Here is a 27752-nt window from a genome sequence, read left to right as displayed (position 1 = left end):
GAGAGTATATTTCTTAGAGAATTGAAGAAAATAATGTAGTTGAATCCTCAGGGGGAAAAAAATCTTTAACTTGGGATGTGGATGCCATGAAAAATTAGTGTGTACACAGTTATATATGTGCACATCTGATTTTAATCCTATTATTCTTTGTAGGCTTTATTTTAACTTTACTAAGGCTAAAAATTTTCAAATAGTTGAAGCACTGACCCAACTTAGCTGTTCCTCTGGACCAGTCAATGATCATGTAACAGCATGAGAGCCCAGTGGGTACCAACTGGGGACATGCTCCAGAAGGATGAGTGTGGGAACTTTCGGAAAAGAAACTCTGACATGGAAAATCCGTCTACCATGTGTCAGCTATGCATTCCACTACTTTCCCTCTTGCTCTGAAATCCATTATTCATGACCAACCTTGGCAACTTTTTTGGATTGAATCTATCAGTAATGTATGCTTTGAGAGAGATTTTTATTACCAAATTATGTATATTTTTTACCACTTTAATGTGATTTTTTTCTAACTATTTATCCCATCACATGGGATAGATATTTTAAAATTTCTAAGTTGGTTATATATAATTTAGTAACAAAAGGACATCACAATGTAGAAGTAGTTAATTGACTTTCCATTATATCTTCAGTATAATAACAGTAAGTGGGTGCTCGGAGCAAGTGTCTACACACAGACAGTCTTTCAAGACAGCAGAATGGTTGATTGTCACCTGCCCACAGACGGCCAGCATTCTAATACCATGGATCTGATGGGGGAGAAAACCTTTGCAAAGTTTCAATTAAAGGTAACAAATAAAAGATATCATTTCATGCATAAACAAAATTTCATGGTGAATTGATGAGGCAATGTTTAGGAGAAATAATCTTATTGTAAAACTATATTTCACAGGTATCTAATGATGGTTATGCATTCAGTAATCCCAAGATAATGATTATATATGATGGTGCTTGTCAAGTTTGTGACCCCTATGAAAATGACTCATGCATTATGAAGGTATGTTTCTTATTTTCATAGCATATAACACATATATTCACATGTCTTTGGCATGTTGCTGTACTTTTCCAACCTTATGCTAGAATGATATGGACAAATTCTTACCTCACATTTGTGTTAATCTAATTAAAATTAATCATCTTCCTGTAACTCTTGTTGTTGTAGCAAGGAAGATGTTTCTCCCTTTAACATTTTAAAGTGGCAGAATATTTTCTCCCTGAAGCACTGATGGAGAAACTATGTAAAAGTAGAAGATAGTTTAATTCTATCACTTGGGAGATGGAGGCAGGAAGATCAGAAGTGTAAGGTTGTCCCATCATGGAGGACAGCCTGCTATGTGAGACCCAGCCCCTCTTCTCTGTACCCCTCACAAAGAATCAGAGAAGAGTTCATATTGGATCACTCACTCACGTGCTCCTATGTACATTGTTTCCTCTGTAGTAATAGTATTTTTTTTCAGTAATATTTGTCCTTGTGATTAACTAGTCCTTTTTGTAGGAAATGGTTTGTATTTCAAAAGGGTTTATAAAATGTATCTAATGCTTTTAGAAAAAGCCATATTGTTTTTGCTTGTTTCAGCTGGTTTTATTTTTTTCTTTGGTTACCTAGAAGGCTTCCTCCCATGAAAACTAATGACTTGATGAACACAACGGATCTAATATCACTGGACTCTTCAAAATCAAAGAATATAAAACTAGTATCCACACATATACATATGAAAATAAAACAATTTGTACACTTTATTATTTCATGATATAAGCATTCAGATTATGTCAACAAGAAATTGTGTTGTAGAAGAGTGATTTGTTTTTATTTTCTCTGGAATATTTTGTTTCTGCTAGTTTAAAAGAACTTTCAATGATGACTTTCAAGATTGTCATGACCTCTCAGCTGTTTCTTCTGTTTTGTACAGCATTGTAAGTGGTATCAAAAGAGTTGTTACCAAATGAGCAAAAATGATAAATAAATGTGAATCTTCTGAGTGAGTTGAGGAACTGGTGCATTCCGCTGCTTTCTCCCTGGCAGCATCTCTTTCAGGGATGTCTTGTAACTGTATCTATTATGAACTGCAGGTAATTATATCATGAATCTGGGCTAGCAGTGGAATTCAAAGGACAGAGTAGGCAACAAAGGGAAACAGAAGATAACTATAAATTAATGTCATTCTTTCAGATGTACAGGAAAAGGCCACTTTTATTAATAAAACACTGCCAGGAGGGCTCATAGATTAAAAAAATGGTGGCTATACTTCCTGTTTGCTACTCAGAAGCCATGCAATAGTATCTCATGGCTTACCTGCATTTTCCTATTCCTCCAAATTAATCAGTTACATTGCTTTTTATATACAATGAATAATTTGTTTTCAAAGATGTATTCATGTTGAGTTTATGAAAACTCTTTCCAAATCCAAATATATACACTGCTGTCTTTCTGTTTCTAGTTTCTGTGTATTAGACATAAGGATGTCTTATTGACATTTTCTTTTTTCAAATTCCACTAGGATAATGTTTGTGTTTTTGATGGTCTCTGCTACACTGAAGGCGATAAAAACCCTATCAGCTCTTGTTTGATTTGTAGACCCCAAATATCAAATTCTACTTGGTCATTTTTAGACAGTAAGTTCTTTATTACTTCAACTATTTCTTGTACAAAAGTTTTAAGGTGATTCTAAGCCATAACTAATACTAATGTATTTCAGATAGATGAACAATTTATTTAACTTAGCTCTAATTACTTTACGAGTTTCTTTGCTTTAAAAAAAAAGACAGGAATATGTTTTAATACATGGCTCCAAACACCAAATAACAATATTTTGGTTAACAACAGGCTTCACATGTGTTCATATCACTAAGTGGTTTCATGGATGTCTTAATTTGTGACTATATACTACATGATGATACCATGATAAAACTGGTTAACAATGTATTTCTTAGAACTTGTTCTCATGTTAAATGCTACATGACTACATATAATTTATACTATCATACTGAAATAGATTATAAGATATATAGTCTAACATTTAATAGTGAAACAATATTTGAATTGTTCATGGAAGAAAGAAATGGGAATTCTTAATTCAGGTACACGTCATTTTCTAAATCTAGCTTTACTCTGTTCAGTTTTATAACAAAGAATTCAGCTATTGCATCTCCAACAGACATGAATTTATCATTTTTTATTTATGATATGATACTCAGTACTCAATAAAGTGCCTTTTAGTACCCTTCTTCTGTGATTCTATAAATATAATCCTGTGTACAGATAAATTTTCATTCAAATGGTACCACAAATTGTGGTCACATGACATAACTTCTTCACTTTCCCAAGTACCACAGCGATTTCATATGAGTGTCTGAATTCCTTCCTCATGTGCTGATCAGGTGTTATTAGTTACATGGATTAGTAAGTAAGATGCAACAAGACACAGTTCTCAGAGACTATATAACTTTTTCTCTATAAAACTTTATATTTACACAGTTGTTTGTGATATTATACATGCCATTTTATACGTAAACTCCATTGCTTTGTTAGATAACTGTCCCTATTCACTGTTTAGGAACAAGATTTACAGAATACTAGCCAAAGCGAATGAAAATTTAAGGAAAAATTATGAAAGAGATAAAGAAAATGGAGACTACCTTCTGAGTTGGAGTCTGTCTTTTAATGGCAATAGTGTGATAGATTTGTGACTAAGCCATAGCGTTCAATGATATGAGGAGTCTTAAGCCTCGTGTGGAAGAGGAGGGAAATAAGATCACTAGTAAGGGTGCTTTTAAAGATATACAGGTATAGATTGGGAGCTGGAACTGGGGTCTCCTGGCATCAATGCATCCTGTGTACACATAATGCACTTGCAGCCCAGATGCCGTAGTGAAGTTGGTTTTCATATTTGTGTTTAACTAGCAGGTGAGGGAAGTACACATGTTAAAATATAAGACAGTATAAATTATATTTTGAAATGTTTTCTGCATATAAAGGAAACATCCCCTTTTCCTGACACAACTTCACTAGGGTGTGAGCTTGGCCACTGGAAGAGGCTCAGAGGAACAGGAGTTTGGTCTGACTGTTCTCTACCAATTGTTACAAGTGGGGAAGTATGTAGAATAAAGAAACCTTAAGGATGTGGATGGAGGGTTATAATCACAGAAAGGAATGGGAGGTGCCAAGGAAGAAAATGAGGCAGAAAGAGCAAGTATGCACAGATAGAGCGAGAGGGTCTGAGAGTACCAAGGCTCCTCAAGAAGTGGAATGGTCAACACAGTTATTTAGGACAAAAGAGGAGTGTCTCCAACGCAGAGTGCAACACTGCCTGTATGTTTTATGCAGTGTCCAAAATATTTACAGATTTGCTTGACAAAATTGACCCTGAACCTGTCAGTTACTTTTACATTTACACTGAATGGAATAACATTTAAATAACAACAACAAAAAAAAAGCAACTAGTAGAAATTTAAGCAGAATTAAGTCCTTATTAGACACTTGTCCCTACGGGGACTATCAAAATCATGCTTCTTTCCCTTCCTACTTTCTCTGGTACAGACAACCAGCCTCCTGTGATTCAAGCACTGCAAGACAAATTACAGGCATTTTACGGAGAAGACTTTGAGTACCAGCTCATGGCCTGGGATCCAGAAGGCTCTGAGATACACTTTACACTGGATTCCGGTCCTGATGGGGCAGGTGTTTCCTCCAAAGGACTTCTTACATGGAAAACAGAGTCACTGACGCCTCAGAGATTCACTCTCCGTCTTAAGGATGACTGTGAGGCTGAAACTACAGTCACAATTGAGGTCATAGCTTATAATTATCTAAATGTCACTGACCACTTCATTTTAAAGCCAAGCACAAGTCACGGTCTTAATGTCAAAGAGCAATGAAGTCATTAAATATTACACGCTTGATTCTTGCTTGTAGCAGCATAGCACCTTAGAGACAGTCATAATCATGGATCTAAACTGATAGCTGATGTTGTACTTTGTACTTGATAGACAAGGATGAGAATCTCATTCCTTTCCACTTCCATGGAAATCCTGACTAAAATAAGATTGACAATTACACCTTTTTCCTTCAAATGAAAGTCTTGGATGCTGAATTAGAAACTAAAAGTATAGAAAGAAGACATAAGTATCTAACTGACAATTTTCCTTTATTGATATATGTAGTATGTCAGGCATAAGGATTGAATTCTTATAAATTCTTTGTGGTGTGCATGTATGTTTAAAGTTTGGCATGTATGCTTTCACACAGACACATGTGATGAAAGATAATTGTATTTGGCCATATTTGCCTGGAAACTGAAGTTATGGTCTGTCCTTCAATTGGAGATACATGAGTACTGACTGTCTTCAACATTTCTGATTTTGTTTCCTAGTATTCAGTTTGCGTTATAGAAGTTGATCCTTCTATCCATGGGGTATGGTGTTACATACCTAAAAAAATCTGTACTTGGAAGGCTGAGGAAGGACTGTAAGTCACAGGCCACTTGGAACCAAATAGAATCTATTTTAAAAATTAGAAAACAAAAATAAGTTATTCTACTTGAAATATTTTTAAAAGTATTCCCCCTAGTACATATATTTGAATTGTGCTCTTGAGAGTGGATATAATTTTTTAAACAAGCATTTTGCAGAGATACATAATTTGATTATAAAAGTACATAAGCCCTTATGCCTGTCATGATTTCATTTGGTATTAACTAAACATAATTTTATTCAAAATAAGGCATTTATTATTTGTCTTTTGCAGGTGACTGTGAAGTCTTGTGACTGCTTGAATGGTGGCTCATGTGTGTCTGATAGTAAATTTCCTCCAGGAAGTGGAGAATACCTGTGTGTCTGTTTGCCTGGTTTCCATGGTGGTCTTTGTGAAGTTGATGCCAGTGGGTGCCAGTCAAACCCTTGTGGTCTTGGCATATGTATTAGAAACTTAAACAGTTACTCTTGTGACTGTCCTTCCGGGCTAACAGGTTAGTATGGGTTCATTATGAACCAAATGAGAATGTGAATGAATTAGAAGGAAAAGCTCCTTGGAATATTATTTGTGGAACCATGCAAATTTACATTCTTAAGATTTTGATGCATATTTTTCAAAGTCTGACAAAAAGTATCACAGATGAATGCACTGCTTATATCTTGATTATTTGTAATTGTTTAATTATAATTTATTTAATTATTTTCAATTACTTTTACATACTTTTGCTTTTATATATTCTTGTAATTTTGTCCAATTTTTAAATCTAACAGCAATCAAGGAAACTCTATTGCATGTCTGTAATCATTACATCTGTTTTGCAATAAAATACATTTAAATATATTGATAATGAAATATGACATAGATCAGGGAACCCTGTGGACAAGGGGCAGGAATATGGAAGCCAGAGGGGATGGAGGACACCAGGAGAATGAGGTCCTCTAAATCAACTGAGCAATGTTCATATGAACTTACAGAGACTAAAGCAGAAAGAATGGAATCTACACTGGTCTGCACTAAGTCCTCTGAATATATATAATAGCTTTCAGTTTAGTATTTTTATGGGACTTCTGAATGTATGAATGATTGGATCTCTGATTCCTGTGCCTTCTTTTAGGGCCTCATTTCCTTCTGTTGGCTTGTCTTGTCCAACTTCAATGTGATGATTTTTGTTTTATCTTACTGTATTTTATTTTGTTAAAAAGAGAAACATTTACATATATATCATAGAATAGCAAAAAATATTTCAGGGAGAAAACAAATATTATCACATAAGGAATTCTTTATTACTAATTTACTAACTTAGAAATATCATGGGTTAAATCAGAGTTGGAAACAAATGAAATGCTAGCTTACTCACTAATTCATGACTTGTCCTAAAATGTCTGGTTCTAAAAATAAACATATAAAAAGTAAGCCTTTATACTGTGGGATAATGCTTTTGCACACTGGTTTAATAAAATGCTGATTGGCCAGTAGCTAGGCAGAAAGTATAGGCGGGGCAAGCAGACAAGGAGAATTCTGGGAAGAGGAAGGCTGAGTCAGGAGTCTCCAGCCAGACACAGAGGAAGAAAGATGACAAGGCAGAACTGAGAAAAGGTACCAAGCCATGTGGCTAAATATAGCTAAGAATTATGGGTTAATTTAAGTGTAAGAGCTAATCAGTAATAAGCCTAAGCTAATAGCTAAGCAGTTATAAATAATATTAAGCCTCTGAGTGATTATTTTATAAAAGGCTGTGGTACTGTGGGTGAGAGATTTGTCCTGACCATGGGTCAGACAGAACACAGGAAAACTTCCAACTACATTTGGCGCCCAATGTTGGGTGTCAATTTTAGACTAATTTCTAAATGGTCTTATTAAATAAAAACATAGGGGTGAAAGCCTTAGAGAGATCAGGGAAAGAGAGAAAGCCACCAGCCAATTTTAACTCATCAACTCTGCAGATTTCAAATGCAAGTTACTTCCTGTCTTACCCACGCACATATGCCTTGCTGTTCTGCCATCTGATTTGCTCTCTGTCCAGCTATATCACTTCCTCTTCCTACACAGCTCTGTCACTTTCTGTCTGACTATACAGACCTCTAGACCTGCATGGTTAACTAGTGTTGGAATTAAGGTGTGTGCCACCGCACCTGGTTCTGTTTCCAGTGTGGCCTTGAACACACAGAGATCCTCCCTTCTAAGTGATAGAATTAAGGGCATGTGCTACCATTGCCTACTTCTTTGTTTGTTTAGGTTGTTGGTTACAAATTGTTATTGGTCATAGTCAATCTCTTTCTAAAAGAAGAAAGGGGGATATGATGTAGAAATATAGGATATAGATATGATAGGATGAAAGGGTAGATTATTGAACCTACTTTTAAAGAGCAACAACTTGTTTAAAAATGTTTTACAGTGCTATGGATTTTAGTTTATTGATACAAATTTAAAGTTAATTTTGTTATACTGTATGTATATGTCTACTCTTGTTTAAGGTAGAATATTTGTGCGACTCATTTGAAATCATAATGTATAATTAAGAAATACAGATTAACAATTAGTCATCCATGATAATCAAACTTATAGTTATGTTACTTACGTTTTCTAGATATACATAGATATATTTCAATTAGGTAGGTAATTTTCAAACACTTCAAAGACCTACAGAATATGGCATTTAAAATGTTTTTATAACTTAGGCTTTCTGGGCAGTGAGACATATCTCCTCCTGGCAGTACTGATTTACTTCAAAGAGGAAGATGGCCATCAAAGATACTCCGTATGGAGTTTATCTTCTTCTTGGCAAAAATAGCCATTTGGGCAAAAAGCTGCTCTTGCCTAGACTGCTGATAATATGTTGTACACAGAGAGAAGCAACTGAGAGACTCTAGGTCTATAGGCTGAAGATGGATGCCCCAACATTGAAGAGGAACTTTGGATGACTGTTCAGGCAGGCAGCTGTCTGTTATTTCCAGAATTTTGGAAATTGCTTACAATGCATTTCCTGTTTACTTAGGTAATATTGTATCCTTCTGGAATCTTAGATGTAGTTGATGAACTATCTAGTTGACTAGTTATAATTTTCCTTAGTTATGACAAAAGATAAATTAGATATGAAACTTTAGACTCACAAACATAGGATAGATGATAGAATATTTTCTTTAATTTTATAAAATACAAATAGACTAGATATTGTCACTATAATTCTTGCTTGATAACTGTTCTATTATATGTAATTTTACTATGTTGAAGTTAAAACCTTCCATTTTGATTAGACAGAAAGGGGGATAATGAATAGAATGCTGTGGGATAATGCTTTGCTACACTGGTTTAATAAAACGCTAATTGGCCAGTAGCCAGGCAGGAAGTATAGGTGGGGCAAGAAGACAAGGAGAATTCTGGGAAGAGGAAAGGCTGAGTCAGGAGTCTCCAGCCAGACACAGAGGAAGAAAGATGACAAGGCAGAACTGAGAAAAGGTACCAAGCCACGTGGCTAAACATAGACAAGAATCATGGGTTAATTTAAGTGTAAGAGCTAATCAGTAATAAACCTGAGTTAATAGCCAAGCAGTTATAGATAATGTTAGGCCTCTGAGTGATTATTTTATAAAAGGCTGCAGGACTGTGAGTCAGAGATTTCTCCTGACCATGGGTCAGGTGGGACACAGGAAAACTTCCAACTGTACCTTTTTATTAAATCAAAAATTCAAAGGTCTTATATAAAGAGTTCTTCAATTATATAGATGTAATTGTGAGATTAATATACAGTCATTGAGCTGACTTTTCTGAAATATATGTTTTAAAATATATGAACAAAGCTAAATATTTTCTTGTCTTTTAATCTTTTTATTATTTTAAAATTACCACTTAGACATATGAATGTAGATAGCTCTTTTGTGTTGTGTTATAGACTATATTTGAAAATGTTTAAATATTAATTGCCTTAAACATATGTATATAACAAGGATTAATATCTATTCTTGATATGAATTTATTCATTCAAATAAGATGTTAAGCTTATCAAAGGGCACTATATAATTTCAAAATACCTTATTGAGAAAACTGACTTTTTTAACATGTAAAATTAAAAATTTCAGAGTGCAATAATTTGACTGAACAAGTTATCCTTAGGCTAAGCAAGAAATGTTCTAAACAACCTTTCCAAAAGTTACAGAGATTTTAAAGAAAAGTGCAAATGTTCTCATTATATTGTATATAATTATATGTTGTATACTGTAATTCTTACCTCAATTATTAATAATCTGTTTCTTGAGACAGATTTGGTTATGTTACTTATGCTAACCAACTCAAGGTCCTCCTACCTGGCCCTCCCTAGTGATGAGATTACTCACCTTCTTTATAGAAAAACAAATTCTTGTGTGTGAAGACTTGAGTTTACTATTAAAAGAAGTATAAATGATTTTATCCTTGATTTTATACTAGTTTTTAAATAAAGAGTGAATTATTTCCTTAGCAGAGGTTTGGATTGGCTAAATAAAGAGTCAGAAAACCTGCCAAATGTGATGGCATGTGCTTGCAATCCCAGAACTCAAGAAGCATGAGTGTTGCACATTTTAGGTTAACCTGAGGTACATAGCCAGTATCAGGCCAACCTAGTCTACATACCAAGCTCCTTCTAAGAATTCAACAGAATAAAGCAGGAGTATAAGTAACCAAACAACAGGATGATAGACATATAATGTATTTCAAATTAAATAATTTGAACTATTGATTTGTATTTCCTGTAGGCAAGCACTGTGAGAAAGATGTTGATGAGTGTGACTCCTGGCCTTGTTCCCCAGGTGTGAAGTGCCTCAATATTGTTGGCTCCTATCGTTGTGGCTCATGTCCTAAAGGATTTCATGGTGATGGGAACACATGTCATGGTAAAAGGCCCCTGCTTGCTGCTGTGCTTTGTGCTGCATTTATCTAATTCATGTCATTCAACTGCCTTTCTTTTCTACTCACATGTTCCTTCGGTATATATGCATCATGCTGCATGTAGAACTAGATGCACAGGATGCAGAAGTATATCACATATGTCCTCCCACTTAATAGATCATCATGTTGTAGAAGGAAATGTGATTAGGAGCTTCATGGTGCCAAAAAGATGTTTAGTGTATTTTGATAGATGTGCCTGAGAGACACACAGGAGTAGTACACAGGGCATCATTCCTGCCAGGAAGGACAATCAAAGACCCTAAAAGAGGCATGGATTGAGTATGGATAGAGAGAGACTATGTAATATTCATGTGAAGGTCAAGGAGAGAGGACTGAGCAACAGATGCAACTTTTATGATTATTATCCAAGGAGACAGAGATTTTAGAGGAAAGGGAACAAAAGAAACTAAGAAACATCAATATTTTAGAAGTGAGCTCTAGGAGATAGCATTAGAGAGCTATATTTGTGGTACAATTAAATGAATAATGATCTGCTTTTGATGGGAAATTGATCACCCAATCTTTATATCATGATGGAACTGTCTGTCGAGGTAACAAGTGAGGAAGTCAATATCAACCTTTCATTTGTTTTCCATGAAAAAAAAAATTACCCCTGAGGTATTTTTATTTTTTTAGAAAGGTAAGAATTGTATAATGCAGCATATAATATGTTATTTTTTTGGTAATTCTAATTCTGGTGCCTGGAAGTTCAAGAGCAAGGATCTAGTCTGTTTGGCTTCAGGGAAACTGTTTTCTTGGCTGGCAGACAGTCATGTCGTCACTAGGTCTTTCTTCTTTGCCTGACTGTGCTTTTTTGGTACCTCCTCCTCTTCTTAGGATGACAATCTTAGATCACAGATCTACTCTTCTCACCTTGTGCAACCAGAATTCCTTTTACAAAGACCCTCTCTCCAAACACAGCCATGTTTAGGATTTACACTTTGACATATGAGTTTTTTGGCGCACAATTCATTCTACATCTGAGGATTTGGTGAAAAAGAATAATATCTTAACTGTGTCTTTGATCTAATTTGGAAAGAATTAAATTCAAATGACTCATGGATCTAGATTATGATTCATTTGGTTTAGTTTGCAAAAGTTTAACTCTGACATGCTTCATATACTGATTTACAGTTGAAACAGTTTTTAAATGACTTTACTACAAAAACTATGGTTCTCCTGAGTCTTGATGAAAGTGTCATTGAAGAAAAGGATGGTAAAACTGCCAAAAACATAAAATCATGTTAGGCCAATAGATGAAAGTGTCCCCAGTAAGTCATGGTCTTAGTTCAAGGCTAATGCAGAGTATTTCACAATTGTTTTTCCTACGACTAACAAGTTATACCTCAGTACCTTCTCTGCCCTTCTTCCCAGAGTCCTCTCTGTCCCTGGAAGTCCTGCCTAACCTTTTTCTAACTATTGGCCATTTAGCTTTTTATTAAACCAGTCACAGTGACACATTTTACAGTGTAATCAAATGTCTCACAATTTTTAGGAAGATAACTTAAGGGTTATGTAATGCAACTTGAAATACATTTTTATCCTTGCTAATCTCCTGAATCCTTGGGTATATACTATAGAAAAATGAACAAAGGAAATTTCAGGGGTGCTTATTAGTATTTACTTTCAAACTAGCTTACTTCCTGTGTTACCTTGTGTATCCAAATAGGTTACACCATCCTTGAAGGCTGGAACACTATGATGACTTTCCATTACTTTATGATTCGTAGCCTTACATGTTATAAACCCCACATAAAGGAATGAATAACTTAGCACAAAATTGTGGATATTGTAGAAATTAATAAACATTCTGATGAACATTTCTATTCATTTTTGCTATTGTTTAGATTCAAGCTTTCAATCGCCATCAAAGGAGCATTTACTATCAAGTCCAAGCTTTACTCAGAGTCCTGCTACAACTACCAACAAGTCCTTAAACTCAATAGGCACCTCTCACTTTTCAATAAAGTCAGTTACAACTCAAATGGATAATACAAAGAAGGATATTTCTCATCAGATACCTGCTTATGAGCAGGTGGATCACATTCTCAGTACAAATCTTACTCTCAATGAGCTAGAAATTCCTGCACATAATGGTACCTCTTTAAGCATCAATCCTAACAATTCTTTTGGACAAATAAGTGATGCTATCCAGAGCACTGTTAAAACAGAGACAGGAGGGCATAATGCTCAAATTAGCAACCCTTTCCAAGGTTTTACTCAGCATGACTTTACATCATCGACTACTGAAGAAATCACTATTTTGCCAAAGAAGTTTGAATCAATCAAAACATCAAATTGTACAGAATCATCTTGTTTCCTGGGTGTTCCCTGTGTGCCAACCATAGACGGTCATTTCAAGTGTGGACGCTGCCCCTCTGGGTATTATGGAGATGGAATCAATTGCAGAGGTAATGTGAAAAATTTTCAGAACACAGAATGAAAACATGGAACTTAAGTGATTAGCAGTTATCCTTCCATATTTGCTGATTTCTATTCATTCTGTTTAGTTTAATACATTTTTGGAAGATGTGAGTTTCTGAAATGCTCTTTGTAAAATACCATTACTATTACAAAATATTGTTACTATATAGGTATTATTAATACAGTGATAGCTGCTCTATTCGAAGTTCTATAGCAACATTCTATTTTAACCATCATATAGTCTATAGTGACCTCATATACTGAGTGTTGTTTTCCATGTGTACAGATGAGAGAGTAGAGCTTTGTGAGTCTGGTTGTCTGGTACCAATCAGCTAAAGAGATGAGTCACAGTTGTGAATACAAACCTGATCAGTATTGTGTGGTCTAGTTTCTTTTCAGTCCACCATGGCCAGTTAACACCTCAAATTACTGATTCTGACATACCTGCTTATTTTCACAAACTGCAATTTTCTGTAGTTTCTCAAATGCTTTCGACATTTAAACAATTGTTCTGTCATTTCAATTTTACAAGCACTGTTTATATCTTTGCCCTGTATAGTCATTGTTTTTGTTTAATGCAAATAAAAATTTAGGTGTCTTGTCATTGTTCTTGTCCATTTCTTTGCTAGTTTTATTGTTATTGTTCATTTTGGTTTGAGATCAAAATTAAAGAAAAGAACCATTTCCATACTTCTATGTTCTTGATATTACAAAAGCAAAACAAAACAAAAAAACCCAAAAAACAAAAAATGAATCCTCTTTCTTTTCCTGCAAAAATAGACCTGTATGTTTATAACGTAAAGTTGCTTATTGTTAACAAATAAAACATAGTCATCTCATGTGTTATGGTTACATGAGAAGTGTTAGATGGCCACTGGAATATGTCAAGTGGCTGAAGATGCCCAAGGATTCCAGCCCCATTAACTTTTGACTTCCTGGAACCTTGCTCTTTGGAATTCTGACCATCACTGTCCTATCATCAACATTACAGCTTCTGAAACCCCATCACACTCTACAACATGAGTGCATGGCTGACTGCTTCCTACCCTGTGAGCTAGTGCTATTGGAATAATTGCCACACAGTACACTTTTTTTCTTAGTCTAGTAATCGTGTTTCTCAATCATTCTAATCATGAAGCCAGTATAAGGAAAAGAATTATAATCAAATGTAGTAGCTGTGGTTTAATAATTCATTAAAATGTTCGTTTTAGAAAACTTTAGAAAAACCTTTTTTGATCTAACTGAATCTGAAAGCAACATACACACACACACACACACACACACACACACACACACACACACACACACACATATACATATCACATCTACAAATCAGACTTTCTTCCTTGATTTTTGCAGCATTTTGTAGACATTCATGTGGAAGAAACAGGGAATGTGTTGCCCCAAACATATGCAAATGTAAACCCGGTTACACTGGTTCCAACTGCCAAACTGGTAGGTATGTGATTCATTAGTTTGTATAATAAGTTTTATTTGATAATCAATATTTCTAAGCCATGGGCTTTATTTTTATGTAGCCATCTGTCACCCTGTTTGCAAAGAACATGGAAAATGCATTAAGCCTAACATCTGTGAATGTCCTCCAGGGCTTGGTGGAGCAACCTGCGGTGAAGGTGATAATTACAAATAAAATCTCAAATATGGGACTAAATATGGTGTTATTGCCTTGAAAATATTTCGAAAGATAATTTTCTTACTGTGTTTTTGCTAACGAGTACTCACCAGTGCTTGTATAAAAGCTCACAGTTTTAAAAAAATATTTATTATAATAATTCATTTTAGAGATTTAACTGTATGGGTGTTTTGACTGGTGTATGTCGGGCACCATGTACATGCAATGCCTGTAGAAGCCAGAAGATGGTGGCATATTCCTTGGGACTAGATTTACAAAAGGTTATAAGGTGTGTGCTGGGATATGTGGAATCTAGAAAGCAGTCAACGGCTCTTAACCATTGAGCCATCTTTCTAGCCCCTAATTTTGGATCACTCAAACTTCAGAAATTAGAGATCCAAAGAGCAAATGTTTGTCTTTCAAAACCTTTGTTTTTTGAGAGTTAGGTATAAGGTAACACATCCCTACAAATATTTTGGCAAAAGGTAATTATTAAATGACTTTTGTGTAGTAAGTAGAAACCTAAAAGATGGTCTTAAAAAAAAAAAACATCTGCAGCCATATACAGGTCGCATGGTTTAGGCTGAAATATTAAATGAAGAATCTACAGAGTAGAGCTGATAAAAGTAAGTGTAAATTTTTAAAATGAATTTGCTGTTTTAAAAAGTTTTGGGGACTAAATTCTAGTAGATGATACATATAATTGTGAATGATCTTAGAGTCCTGTTAATTACCTTGATGACAAAGGAAACCACAGAGTAACAAAATAAATCTGGAACTAACAGAAATCTTCAACACTCATAGCAAATGATTATAAGTATGGAAATATAAAAATCTATTTCTAGGACAGTTATTCATAAGTCAACACTCACATTTTAGAAGAAGCTGAAGGTCAAGTATCATTATCCAATTAACCAAAGTTTTTTATAAAACTTTCACACACCTACATTGTGTTTTATAGATTTTATTTATAAACCAAAACATGGTGCTGATTGATGATTGCTTTGGAATTGTGAATTCATGTAGTGGATCCCAACAGAAAAGTAACTACACATTAAAAGGGAATCAAGTTTACCCTAAATTTTTCTTTTATAATGGGGCTTTATTGTGGCCATTTTGTACATATGCATGTATACTGATTAGTAAAACTTGACTTTATATCTGTGTCTGCAGAACATTGTATCCCTCCTTGCCAACATGGGGGCACATGCTTACCTGGCAATCTTTGCTCTTGTGCTTACGGATTTGTAGGACCAAGATGTGCAACATGTAAGTAAAGCTCTCTTGCAATCTGGTATAATAAACTCCTCCTTTGATGAGTTGATGGTTTTAATGCTAAATAAAACAATCTCATCCCCAAATAGACTTGATTCACTAAAGGAACCAGGAGTGACCAGAAATGAGGTAAAGAAGTTTGGATGGGCATGGTTGTAATCCTATTATTTGGGAAGCTGAGACAGGAGAATCATGAGTTGAGAAGTAGTCTGAGTTACATATAGTGAAACCCTGTCTCAAGAAAATGGATAAAGAAGTTTATTCTGAATAGTAACATCTTATTCTTTGAAATAATTGAAAATCAGACTTATTACCTCCCATGTAACCTTATTTTCTTTAATTTATCTTTAATTATGCTCACCGGTTACTAATAATTTCCCTAAATAACTAATTCTCATTCAGCGCTAATGATTTTCTACTTTCTCCATCTCTATTAGTAAGAAAATAGCTGAACACGAGAACTGGAATGCATCCAAGCCAGAGTAGGAATCATTCTGATCTTTCTCGGTGGTCTGATTCATTACCAGAAGTATTTGGCAGTTGTGAGCTAAATTTGACTTTCTTTTGTCTTTCTGATCTTAGTGGTCTGTAACAGGCACTGTGAAAATGGAGGTGAATGTGTTGCACCAGATATTTGCCAGTGCAAGTCTGGCTGGTACGGACCCACCTGTAGTACAGGTAAAAAATCAGAACTGTGTACAATAAACATATCAACAAAAAGAAACTTCAAATACAGGTATGAGAGTCACACCTACAAAAACAAAACTGAGCTGACAAGAAAGATATGAGGTGGTTATGTATGATGCATTTTAAAAATTCTTACATCTCATCTTCATGCTTTCCTGTTACCCAGAACCTTAATGCTGTCTTACATGTTATGTTCCTGATCAGTACTGTCTTGTTTTTGTATTTCCGTCATTCACTTACCTGATATGGACACAGAACACCCATCTTTGGGGCAATTTCTCCATTTAAATTTCTTTCTCTTTTTCTAATCAGGACATAGATATGCTACTTAATTAAACATCTATTTGGTTCTGGTTGTTAAGCACAGCCATCACGACAATCCATTCATTTGTCAGTATCAGATGTGTTTCCTTAACAGAGAGGTTTACAGTTTGTCTGTCTATTCTAATTTACTGTGATCTAATGACTTTTCTCAATGAAAATTTAACCCGCCATTTATAATGAGCTGGTTATACATGGAGCCTGTTACAAAGGAAAACAAAGATTATTTCATATTTTATATCATTAGTGAAAAAGATAATGAGATGTAATTATTTTTTTAAAAAAATAAGACTGTGAAGCAAGTTGTTTTATATTAGGACATGTAAATAGACCACATATTACAAGAAGTGAAGACATCAATCAATCCCAGCAAGCTGAATTTGGAAGAGAACTGTACCTGTGGTACACCTTGGAAACTGGATAAAGTCTAGGCTGAAAATAGAACTAGAAGTACTATCAAAGCAAAACAAATGATGAAGCGTCAGCCATTTTGAGCATGGAGGGGCTAGAGTAAAGTAGCCCTGTTTTATTTGCAGAGGGATAAATTGTGTGCAGAGCCACATACGTTTGTCAGCGCTGGTGAGTCTCCCTTTCTCAGCCTAGGATCATCACCAAAGGCATTCTGAATTTTAACCACACTCACTCCACATTCTTAGCTTTATCATTAATATTATTAATGCAACAAATGAACATATTTTCAAAGCAATTACAAAGTTATTTTGCTTCTTCTGGCTTGTTGAAGTCTAAAATATGGGCTATTTTTACTTGTACTTAAAATATATCACTGTGCTTCCTTCCATACACCTGTGTCACACTTAGTTTTAAAATAACAGCACTTTGTGATCTCTTTTCCTCCTGTTGTTCATTAGCTCTGTGTGATCCTGTTTGCCTCAATGGTGGTTCCTGTTATAAACCAAACACTTGCCTCTGTCCTGATGGATTCTTTGGTGCACAGTGCCAGAATGGTAAGTATTCCTTCTGCATAAGTATAAAAGGGCATTGGAAAACTAGGAACACAAAATAAGAAAGTGAGTTTTGCAGAAACACATACCAAGTTTCAGATGGAAAAAGACTCTGTTCCCTCTCTATTCCTTATGATTATGTAGATAAGGCCACAAAAACCAACTCAAGCAAATGTGCCAGAGTTGCCAAATATTCAAGATATGTTAGGTTAACAGCATGGGCACTATCTGTGAAGTTTTGTCAAGCTAAGATGTGAATGGACAACATGCTAGTGCAGTTTATAGTGAGTAGTGGAGTTTCCATTGCTTTCAATTCAATCATTTTTTGATACATTTTATCTAATGTCTGATGTTTTCCCATGTTAATGTTTTATCTAATGTCTAATGTTTTCTTGACTTTAGCTTCATTAAACGTTTGTGAAGTGCATCTGTGTACAACACTATGCAAAATGATGTGGAGACACAAGGATCATTTTCCTTTTTTGCACCATATTTTAATACCTTTCCCCATCTAGTTAACCCTCTAGAGCAGTGTTTCTCAACCTTCCTAATGCAGGCACTCTTTAATGTAGTTCCTCATGTTGTGGTGATCCCCACTCATAAACTTGCTTTTATTGCTACTTCATAACTGATTTTGCTACTGTTATGAATTGATATGAATGATATCTGATGTGACCCCTGTAAAAGGGTCATTAGACACCAAAGGGGTTGTGACTTACATCACAGGTTGAGAATCATTGCTATAGATCTCTCTCTCTCTCTCTCTCTCTCTCTCTCTCTCTCTCTCTCTCTCTCTCAGTTAATAGAAATGTCTCAGGCATGAGAATATAGGTATGAACTAGGAACTAATGCCAGTAAATTAAATGCTTCAAATATTTCCTTTAGCTTTAGTCTTAGAGTTATACCAAACATATTTTAGAATATATTTAAACATCTTTACAATAAATTTATAAAATTAACACTTTTATGTGATACAATTTGATTTATTTTTTGTAGAAAATATTTTTTTTTCATACAATATATTCTGATTACAGTTTTCTCTCCCTTAATTCCTTTCTAGTCCTCCCTACTTCCCCTCCCACCCAAATCCACACTGTTTTTTTCTCTTATTAGAAAACAAACAAGTATCTAGAAAATAATAATAAAATAAAATTAACTTGAATAGGACAAAACAAAGAAATAGAAGGAAAAGAACTTTAAAAATAAAAGCACAAGAAACACATGTAGATGTACACACACACACACACACACACACACACACACACACACACACACACACACACAAACCCATAGAGAAAAAGAAAAGAAAAGAAAATGCCTTGACAAAACACTGGGTGACAAAGAACCTCCAAAGATGCCATTGAGTTAATTTCATGTTAGTCATCTACTGCTGGGCAAGGGGTCTGCCTTTAAGAGTGGTTTATATATCCAGTGAGACTCCACTAAAAACAAAGCAAAACCACTAATTTTTCCTTTGTGGTTAGTTATCATTTGGAGATATCTTCTGGGTTAGGAATGAGAGGTGCTAGGACTCCATCTGTCTTATACCTATGCAGGCCCTGTGCATGGTTTTATAGTTTCCTTGAGTTTATATGTGCATTGGTCACACTGTGCTTAGAAGGCCTTCCTTGGTGTTCTCCATCACTTCTGGCTCTTACAGTCTTCCTGCCTCCTTTTCTACAGGGTTCCCTGAGCCCTGAGTAGAGAAATTTGCGGAGATATGAAATTTAAGATAGAATGTTCTGAGATTTCTTTGCACATTGTCAAGCTTGTGGGTCTCTGTGTTTGTTCCCATCTACTGAAGGAGGAAGACTGTCTGATAATGGTTGAGGAAAACACTGATCCATGAATATAGCAGAACCCTGATACTACTTGGGTGGCCAAGAACCAGAGGTGAGATAGGCCAGAGAGCTAGGAGAAAAGCAAATACTATGTTCTGCTAAAGGAACACTGGAATAAAATGACTCCTAATGACATCTGCTGTATAGTGTGATTTACAATCATATCTTTTGTTGAGCAGTTGATTCAGATTCACAGGAAGAAACTGGAACAAAGAAGAAAATATCACTAAACACTAGAGAGATGGGCATAGGGATAGTATTCCTTTAATTCAGATTTCCTCTGAAGAACCAGTTTATGAAATAGAAAGAGGATTCAGTTAAGGAAAATCTTGAAAACTAAGGGGTTATGACTAAATGTATGCTAAAGAGTTATAAATATAGTTTCAAGCAGAGGAAGTAAAAGGAAAATGACAAGCTCACAGTACCAAGCTACTTGCAGTAGGGGTAGGGCTATAAGAAAAATACTCCTCCCCAAAAAGGGTGCCAGCACTGAATAATAAAGGAGATGATCTCTAATCTATTAAGTTGAACAAAAGAAATGTGTGCCTTGTTTTAATGGACTGGGAAACAACTTGCTGTGAAATGAAAGCAGGTTTTGGAAACTAGTTTCAACAGAGCAGGCTGGGACCTTTGAAATCTACTATAAGTCTACTGTAAGGGCTCCGACTTTCTGGCTTTCATGCCTGATGTGAAGAGATTGTATCCCCTCATGAGATTGGTCATATGGGGGAAGAGAAGGTGGATGACACACTGAGGGCAACTGAATCAAATTACACAGGATATGGTTGAAAGTAAATATGACTGGCATAGGCACTGTAGATTTTCAAAGAGAAGAGTGAAATTAAGCTGCAAATATCACATAAACATTACTTTCTTAATAAGCATGACTTCAAATGTATGGCTTGAGAAATGTAGTCTTAGCCATTTATCTGTTGCTGGGAAGAGACATCATGATCAAGGCAATTTTTTTAAAGAAAGCATTTAACTGGAGCTTGCTTACAGTTTCATAGGTTAGTCCATTATTATGATCGCAGGGAGCATGGTGACACATAGGCAGACATGGTGCTGGAGAAGGAGTTATGATCTGCATACTGATCCACAGGCAGAGAGAAAGAGGGAGAGGGAAAGGGAGACGGAGAGGGAGAGGGAGAGGGAGAGGGAGAGAGGGCCTGCCATGAGCTTTGGAAACCTCAAAGCCCACCCTTAGTGAAATACTTCCTCCAACAAGGCCATACTTCCTAATCCTTCTAATCTTATCAAAGAGTTCCACTCCCTAGTAACAAAGCATTCAAATATATGAGCTTAAGAAGGCCATCTTATTCAAACCACCACAGATGTATAAACACACCTTATATTTTTCTTTTCCATGACTAACAAATTATGTTAGATACATATTTAGAAAAAAATCTACCAGTAGAGCTGACGAGATGGATCTTGGAGTACAGGTGTTTGCTATCTAGCCTCACAACAGAGTTCAATCTGAAGAATCTACACAGGGGAAGGAGAGAACTGCCTCCTGAAACTTTTTTTTGATCTGCATGCCCCTTGGCACACATACATTACACACACACACACACACACACACACACACACACACACATATGCATGTGTGCATCAAAAAGTACTCAGCTGCAGCTGTGGAACAAGATACCAGAAAGGAGTTTTGGCCTTTAAAAACCCCTTACCCCAAACACTCAGTGCTACACTTGGGTCCCTGAGTGTACTCCCAGCCAACTAGAATAAAGACTTGAAATTGGCAAAAAAAAAAAAAAAAGTACTCAGCATGAACCAGAAAAGGTTCAACCTAATGCAGTCTATTCATTAAGATATCCAGTTGTATGTTTTGTACTGAAAGTGCTATTTTTATTTATAAATCTTCTTAAAATCAATTATGTTTTTAGAGGGGTTGGAAATGAAGAAAGCAGTTATTAAAGTGCATCTAATACATACTGGCAGTCTACAAAGTTCTTTTACTAAAACCCATTAATTTGAAATTCATTTTTTTTGTTGTTGTTTTTCGAGACAGGGTTTCTCTGTGTAGCTTTGCGCCTTTCCTGGGACTCACTTGGTAGCCCAGGCTGGCCTCGAACTCACAGAGATCTGCCTGGCTCTGCCTCCCGAGTGCTGGGATTAAAGGCGTGCGCCACCACCGCCCGGCTCGAAATTCATTTTTTTTAAACAAACTAAAACCCACCTCATAATCCATCATCCAGTAGAGTGGTTTGAATAAAGATGGCCCCAATTGAGAGTGGCACTATTAGGAGGTATGGCTTTGTTGGAGTTGGTGTGGCCTTGTTGGAGGAAGTGTACCACTGTAGAGACAGGCTTTAAGGTCTCATATATACTCAAGTAATGTCCAGTGTTACAATTCACTTCCTCTTGTCTGAGAATCAGGATATAGAACTCTCAGCTCCTTCTCTAGCACCATGTCTATCTGCATGCCACCCACCCTGATGATAAAGGACCAAACCTCTGAACTATAAGCTACCCCTAATTAAGTATTCTCCTTTAAAAGAATTGCTGTGGTCATGGTGTCTCTTCACAGCAACAGAAACCCTAACTAAGACTTCTAGAAGTAGTATTAGGGACTCAGATATTGCTGTGATAGGCCTGACCATACTTTTGTTTGGAGGAATTTAGGAGTTTGGGTTAGAAAAGCAATGGAATGCTTCAAGCACTGTTTAACAGGCCATACTTGTAGGAACAGGAAGAAAATGGTTCTGAGTGTGATTTGATGAACTGTGGGGGCCTGGATCAAGAGGTTTCAAAGGAGAATTTTAATATGTTGCCAAAATGATATTTTGGTAAAGAATGTGGTTGCCTTTTGCCCTTGTCCAAATAGTCTACCTGAGGCTAATGTGGAGAGATTTGGAATAATTCTGTTGGCAGAGGAAATCGCAAAACAGCCTAGTATAGTCTCTGTCATGTGGTTATTAGTGGTAACTCTAATGAAGATTTATAATGGAAAAGAGCATGCTAAATAAGAAAAAATACAAAATGTACAATTTGAGGAGAAAAGGAACACCAGGAGGTGGAATGCAAATAAGTCCTGTGTTCAAAGAGATAAACAGATTAAGAATTGGAATAAAGGGAGTTGTGACCTCAGGGCTAGATCTCACACAGTCATGTTTTCAACTTTAGAAAAGGAATTAAAGAAAAGTTTAGAACCAGATGTGGTGGTGCGCACATTTAATTCCAGCACTCTAGAGACAGAGGCAAGCAGATCTCTGAGTTTGAGGCCAGCCTGGTCTATAGATCAAGTTTCAGGACATACAAGCTTAGGCAGTGACGGAAACTATTGAAAATAGAAAGGTGCTGAAGATTTAGTTGAATGAGGGGGCCATGTTCTAGCCCCAAGAAGCAGCAGAACTTGGCAGCTTCTGGATTTAGAATCAAGGAAAGAAGAAAGGTGTTAAGGAATCTTCCTTCATGACTAAGAAAAGCTGCTGAGGCCAAGCATGTGTCAGGGGTATTCCTGAATGGAGGCCTAGAGAGGCCATTGCACGAAGCTTTGAAGTTGAAGCCTGGATTGCCTTGAAGACCCCAAGATGTTAGAGATGCCAGAATGGTAGGAAACCTGCTAACAAGAAGTGGGACCAGCAGAAGAGAGAGAAGTGTGTTGCAGGAAAAAAAAAAGATGAAATAAATTGGAAATCTGAAGAGCGTTTTGATATCAGACATGGAGATACAGAATTTGTAATTTGCCCAGCTGGTTTTCAATTTTGCTTTGGTCCAGTATTTCCTCACTTTTGGAAAGGTAATGTATATGCTGTGCCACTATATGTTAGAAGTATGTGACCTGCTTTTTGCTTTTGATTATACAGAGGACTTTGAGCTTTAGACTTTACAATAAGTTGAGATTGTTATGGACTATGGGGACTTTTAAAGTTGGACAGAATATATTTTTGCACAATGATATGACTTCAAGCCTTTGAGGATCAGGGAGTGGAATGTAGTAGTTTGAAAGAAAATGGCCCCCAATGGGAGTGGTACTATTAGGAGGTGTGGCTTTGCTGGAGTAGTTGTAGGCTTGTTGGAGGAAGTGTGTCCAGTGAGGAATTAAATTAAAATTTGTCCATGTAAGCTATCTTGGGTACAATTAAACAAAACAAATAAACAAGAAAAGAAAACACAATATTTAAGGTCTATAGAGTAGCTGGATGGTAGAGCACTTGCTTAGCATTTATAGGACCCTGGCTCAATCCTCAGCACTGGATAAGAAATAAAATACCATTTAATTTTAATATATGGAAAAAACACAAAACAATAGCCATCATCTCATTAAAATGACAAAATTCAGATTTGTTTCCTAGCATAGACACCCCTGTGTGGTCAATATCAGGAAAGTGTACACTAAACAGCTAACACATATTTCCAACAAAGCAAAAGACTTATCATTTAAAAGATTTTACCCAACATTCACAGGAACCAGTCATATAAAGCTGCCTCATAGCTTGATCATATTGAAGCCATTTTAAAGTATATCCTAATGATTTTATGAATTAATGTAGCAAATGGTGGGTGTCATTCTAATTTGCATAGGAGGAAATATATTCTAACGTTGAGCTAAGCTTTGATTCACTTTCTTGGTTCTGTCCAGATCATTTCATGATTTCCTTTCACGCTGGTGAAATGTAATTTAAGGTTCATAATGCATGCAGGATTATAGTGAAGACTCCAATGCTAAGGCATTTTAATGGTGTTAACTTGCTAGAGGCTGATGGCTCTGAGTTCTGCATTTTATTATTTAGAAAGGACAGCTGCAATGGCTTGCACTTGTGATCTTTTATTTTTATAGCACATTCCTCTATCTTACGGCCTCATAGATAAGAAGCCCATGAGGCAATGTGCAGTATATAATAATTGAATACGTACTGTTCACACATTACTGTCATGTGTTCTTTTAGCTGTCTGTCACCCTCCCTGTAAGAATGGTGGCCACTGTATGAGAAATAATGTGTGCACCTGTCGCGGTGGGTACACCGGGAAGAGATGCCAAAAAAGTAAGACACCACTAAAATATTTGCACACTACAGGTAAAACTGAGTCTTTGCTGTTTCACAAGTCCCCTTTTTTTCTTTTTTTAACCCTAAGGCATCTGTGAGCCTATGTGTATGAATGGGGGAAAATGTGTGGGACCAAATATTTGCTCCTGTGCTTCTGGTTGGAGTGGGAAACGGTGTAACACACGTAAGTAAAACAAAGACTATGACTCTCAGAGTGGGAAAGCCTACTTCCACAAAGGTGTACAGCAGAATTTGAGACAGAGTCTTTTTGTTTTCATTTGTTCACTTTTATATCTGCTCATTCATTCCCACTTTGGGAGATGGCGTTTTGAAATAGTGAAAGATGGAGTCACAGGAAGACAGTTTTGTAAACACATATGCTAGCATAAGCTACAGGTCTGGACTCAATCTGAAGTTAGGTTGAGAGGAAGGATTGAAAAAAAGCACTGATTTCTTAGCTCCACTTGGGTTCAGCAGTTCAGGCCTTTCCAGGGTGGGATTCTACCCATTCCAGCAGATCAGCTGCAGAGATGGCAGTGACAACCTTCACTCAGTGTTTTCTTTATTCTTTGTATAAAATTGTTATTTGATCTGAGTATGATGGTGCGTGCCTTTAATCCCAACACAGGAGCAAAAGCAAACAAATTACTGTGAATTCAAGGTGGTCTACACAGTGAGTTTCAGATCAGGCAGGACTACATAATGAGACTCTGTCTCCAAATAAACTAAAATATTTTTTTTTGAATTAACAGTTATTATAGTATATTGTTCAACATGTAAATCATTGTAAAACTCCAACAATTGGGGGAGAAGTTAGGATGAACCATGGTGCTCTGGAGATCATTAAAATCACATATTTCTTGTCTTTCTTTTTTCCCCTGTTTTTGAGATTATAATAGAATTGCATCATCTCTGCCTTCCCTTTCCTCCCTCCAAACCCTCCCGTATGTGTGCTCCTTGCTTTCTTTCAAACTCATGGCCTCTTTCATTGATGCCAAGTGTGTGTGTGTGTGTGTGTGTGTGTGTAGATAGATAATAGATGATAGATAGATAGATAGACAGACAGATTTCTAAATACAACCTGTTCAGTCTGCATAGTATTTCTTGTATGTATGTTTTCAGGAATGACCAATTGGTATTGATAACGAATCAGGGTGCTCTTCCCTGGGGAAGACTGTTTCTCCCACTCTCAGCATGCCTTAGTTGACTACAGTTCTTTATGTAGAGTTAAGGCCTCTGGTCTTTCCCCCATCCATCTTGGTATGTCTATTGTTTCCTTGGTCAGCTTTTGTTTAGCAAGACACGTTGATGAGACTTTTTCAAGAATGTGATTAACTGATAAAACGGTACTGATTTTTTTGTTTTATTTAAGGCAGGGTCTTATATCATCCAAGCTGTCCTTGAACTTGCTATGTAGCTGAGGATGTACTTGAACTCCTGATCTCACTGCCTTAGACTCCAAAATGGTGAGATTGTAGGTGTGCTCCATCATTCCCAGCTAGGCAAAGATCTTTTAATTCCTGGCTTACAAATTATTCTCTTTCTACTTTTTGTAGTTTATGTTAAAATTAGACTAGCAGTTTAAGTTTTTAATTTGTTTACCTTTGTATTTGCAGCAATCTGCCTTCAAAAATGTAAAAACGGTGGTGAATGCATAGCTCCCAGCATGTGTCATTGCCCTTCTGCCTGGGAAGGGGTACAGTGTGAGAAACGTAAGGAACCTTTCTCTACGTGATGGCCTGAGTATGAACCTATGGGAATAATTAATCTGTAGCTCATGGAGAAAATAAAATAAAATTTTAGATTTCTGATCCCTTTGAAACTAAAAAGATGGGCCCACGAGATGGCTCAGTGGGTAGAGGCAATTCTCACCCAGTTTGAAAATAACAGAACACCAGAAGTTGTTTTCTGATTTCCACATATGTGCCAATATACTATCCTAATTTCATTGTGTCACTCTGACAAAAAGCAGCTTAAGGAAGGAATCTTTTATGTTAGCTTACAATTATAGGTCACATTTCATTGTTATCTGGTGGTCACGGTGGCAGGAGCTCAAAGCTCACATCACATCCACAGTGAAGAGAGAAATCAATACTCCAATGCTTAGGTAGCTTTCTTCACTTGTCAACAGTCTAGGGCCCTAAACCTGGGAATAGTGCCATCCACTTTCTGTCAGGCTGGGTGTTCACACATCAGTTAAGTCCTAATCAAGATAATCTCCCATAGAAATGTCCATAGGACAACCTGATCTAAGCAAAACTTGATTCGGACTTCCTTCCCAGATGGTCCTGGGTCATGTCAGACCGACATTTAAGGCTGTCACACACACAAAATAAAAATAAATATAATTAAAAATTTAGATGTAAAAGTAAACATTAGCCAGTGTTATACCCATTTGAAATAAGTGAGAAATTCATTTGTGGTTTATTTCTCTTATTTCCTTTTAAAGTTTTAAAATAGCATATTAATCACACAAATAATGCGTTTCATTAGGAGAGTTTCACACATGTGTATAATGTCTTCTGATCATATTCCCTTCCATTGCCTTCTTTTGTCTTCTCTGTTCCTCATGATCCTCCATGAATTTGGAAGCTTCTCCCATAGTTATAGACTGAGAGTCTCTAAGCACAGCCTGAAGATGGGAATATGGTTTCTGCACATTGCAGGACCTTTATGTAACTCAAAAAAAACCAAACTCTCTTCCTCAAAATGCTTTCTTTCCAGTTGTCCAGAAACTATCTAATGTACTGACAATGCTAACTGAACATAAATGTTATTGCTATCTTCTAGAAAATGCTGATAATGCCCATTCAATTTTATGATACCTAGATTATAGAACTTCTTAGTGTAGAACCTTTGAGTATTATATTCCCACCCAACCACATACAGCAACCCTGATGAAAACAGCTTGTCAATTCTTGAATTATATGAACTTTCAAAATTACATACTACAACAGTGTGACTCCCATAAAAAATAACTATATATATAAAATTTTATGGTATGTTTATTTTTACTCAATATTACTTAAAAAACATATTACCTGTCCTAAAACATCATTTTAAGTATTACATTAAAATTTTTAATGCCACTGCATGGTATTTATGTTTAATGCAATGACCTTCCCCCTTATGGTGGCCATTTTGCCTACTTACAATTGATTATTTTATTACAAGCATTTTATAGATGATGATGCACAAATAGATACT

The 27752-nt window shown here is 36.1% G+C and overlaps 1 protein-coding gene across 1 annotated transcript in view; it reads left to right on the top strand.

Moving 5' to 3' along the window:
• The window catches only part of Vwde (von Willebrand factor D and EGF domains), a 70818-nt gene that overhangs the window by 42148 nt on the left and 918 nt on the right, over window positions 1-27752 (top strand). Inside the window, exons 14-28 of the mRNA XM_052721842.1 lie at window positions 639-794; window positions 899-1003; window positions 2505-2619; window positions 4544-4794; window positions 5750-5969; window positions 10204-10341; window positions 12244-12807; window positions 14180-14275; window positions 14359-14454; window positions 15627-15722; window positions 16311-16406; window positions 17606-17701; window positions 24447-24542; window positions 24634-24729; window positions 26162-26257. Coding sequence (XP_052577802.1) covers window positions 639-794; window positions 899-1003; window positions 2505-2619; window positions 4544-4794; window positions 5750-5969; window positions 10204-10341; window positions 12244-12807; window positions 14180-14275; window positions 14359-14454; window positions 15627-15722; window positions 16311-16406; window positions 17606-17701; window positions 24447-24542; window positions 24634-24729; window positions 26162-26257 — 2317 coding nt within the window. The remainder of the gene's footprint in view (window positions 1-638; window positions 795-898; window positions 1004-2504; window positions 2620-4543; window positions 4795-5749; window positions 5970-10203; window positions 10342-12243; window positions 12808-14179; window positions 14276-14358; window positions 14455-15626; window positions 15723-16310; window positions 16407-17605; window positions 17702-24446; window positions 24543-24633; window positions 24730-26161; window positions 26258-27752) is intronic.

Source organism: Peromyscus californicus, unplaced genomic scaffold, assembly GCF_007827085.1.
Source record: "Peromyscus californicus insignis strain IS unplaced genomic scaffold, ASM782708v3 Scaffold_6__1_contigs__length_162567912, whole genome shotgun sequence".
NCBI lineage: Eukaryota > Metazoa > Chordata > Mammalia > Rodentia > Cricetidae > Peromyscus > Peromyscus californicus.
The sequence above is the reverse complement of the archived record's forward strand: the minus strand, read 5'-3'. Positions and strand labels throughout refer to the sequence as shown.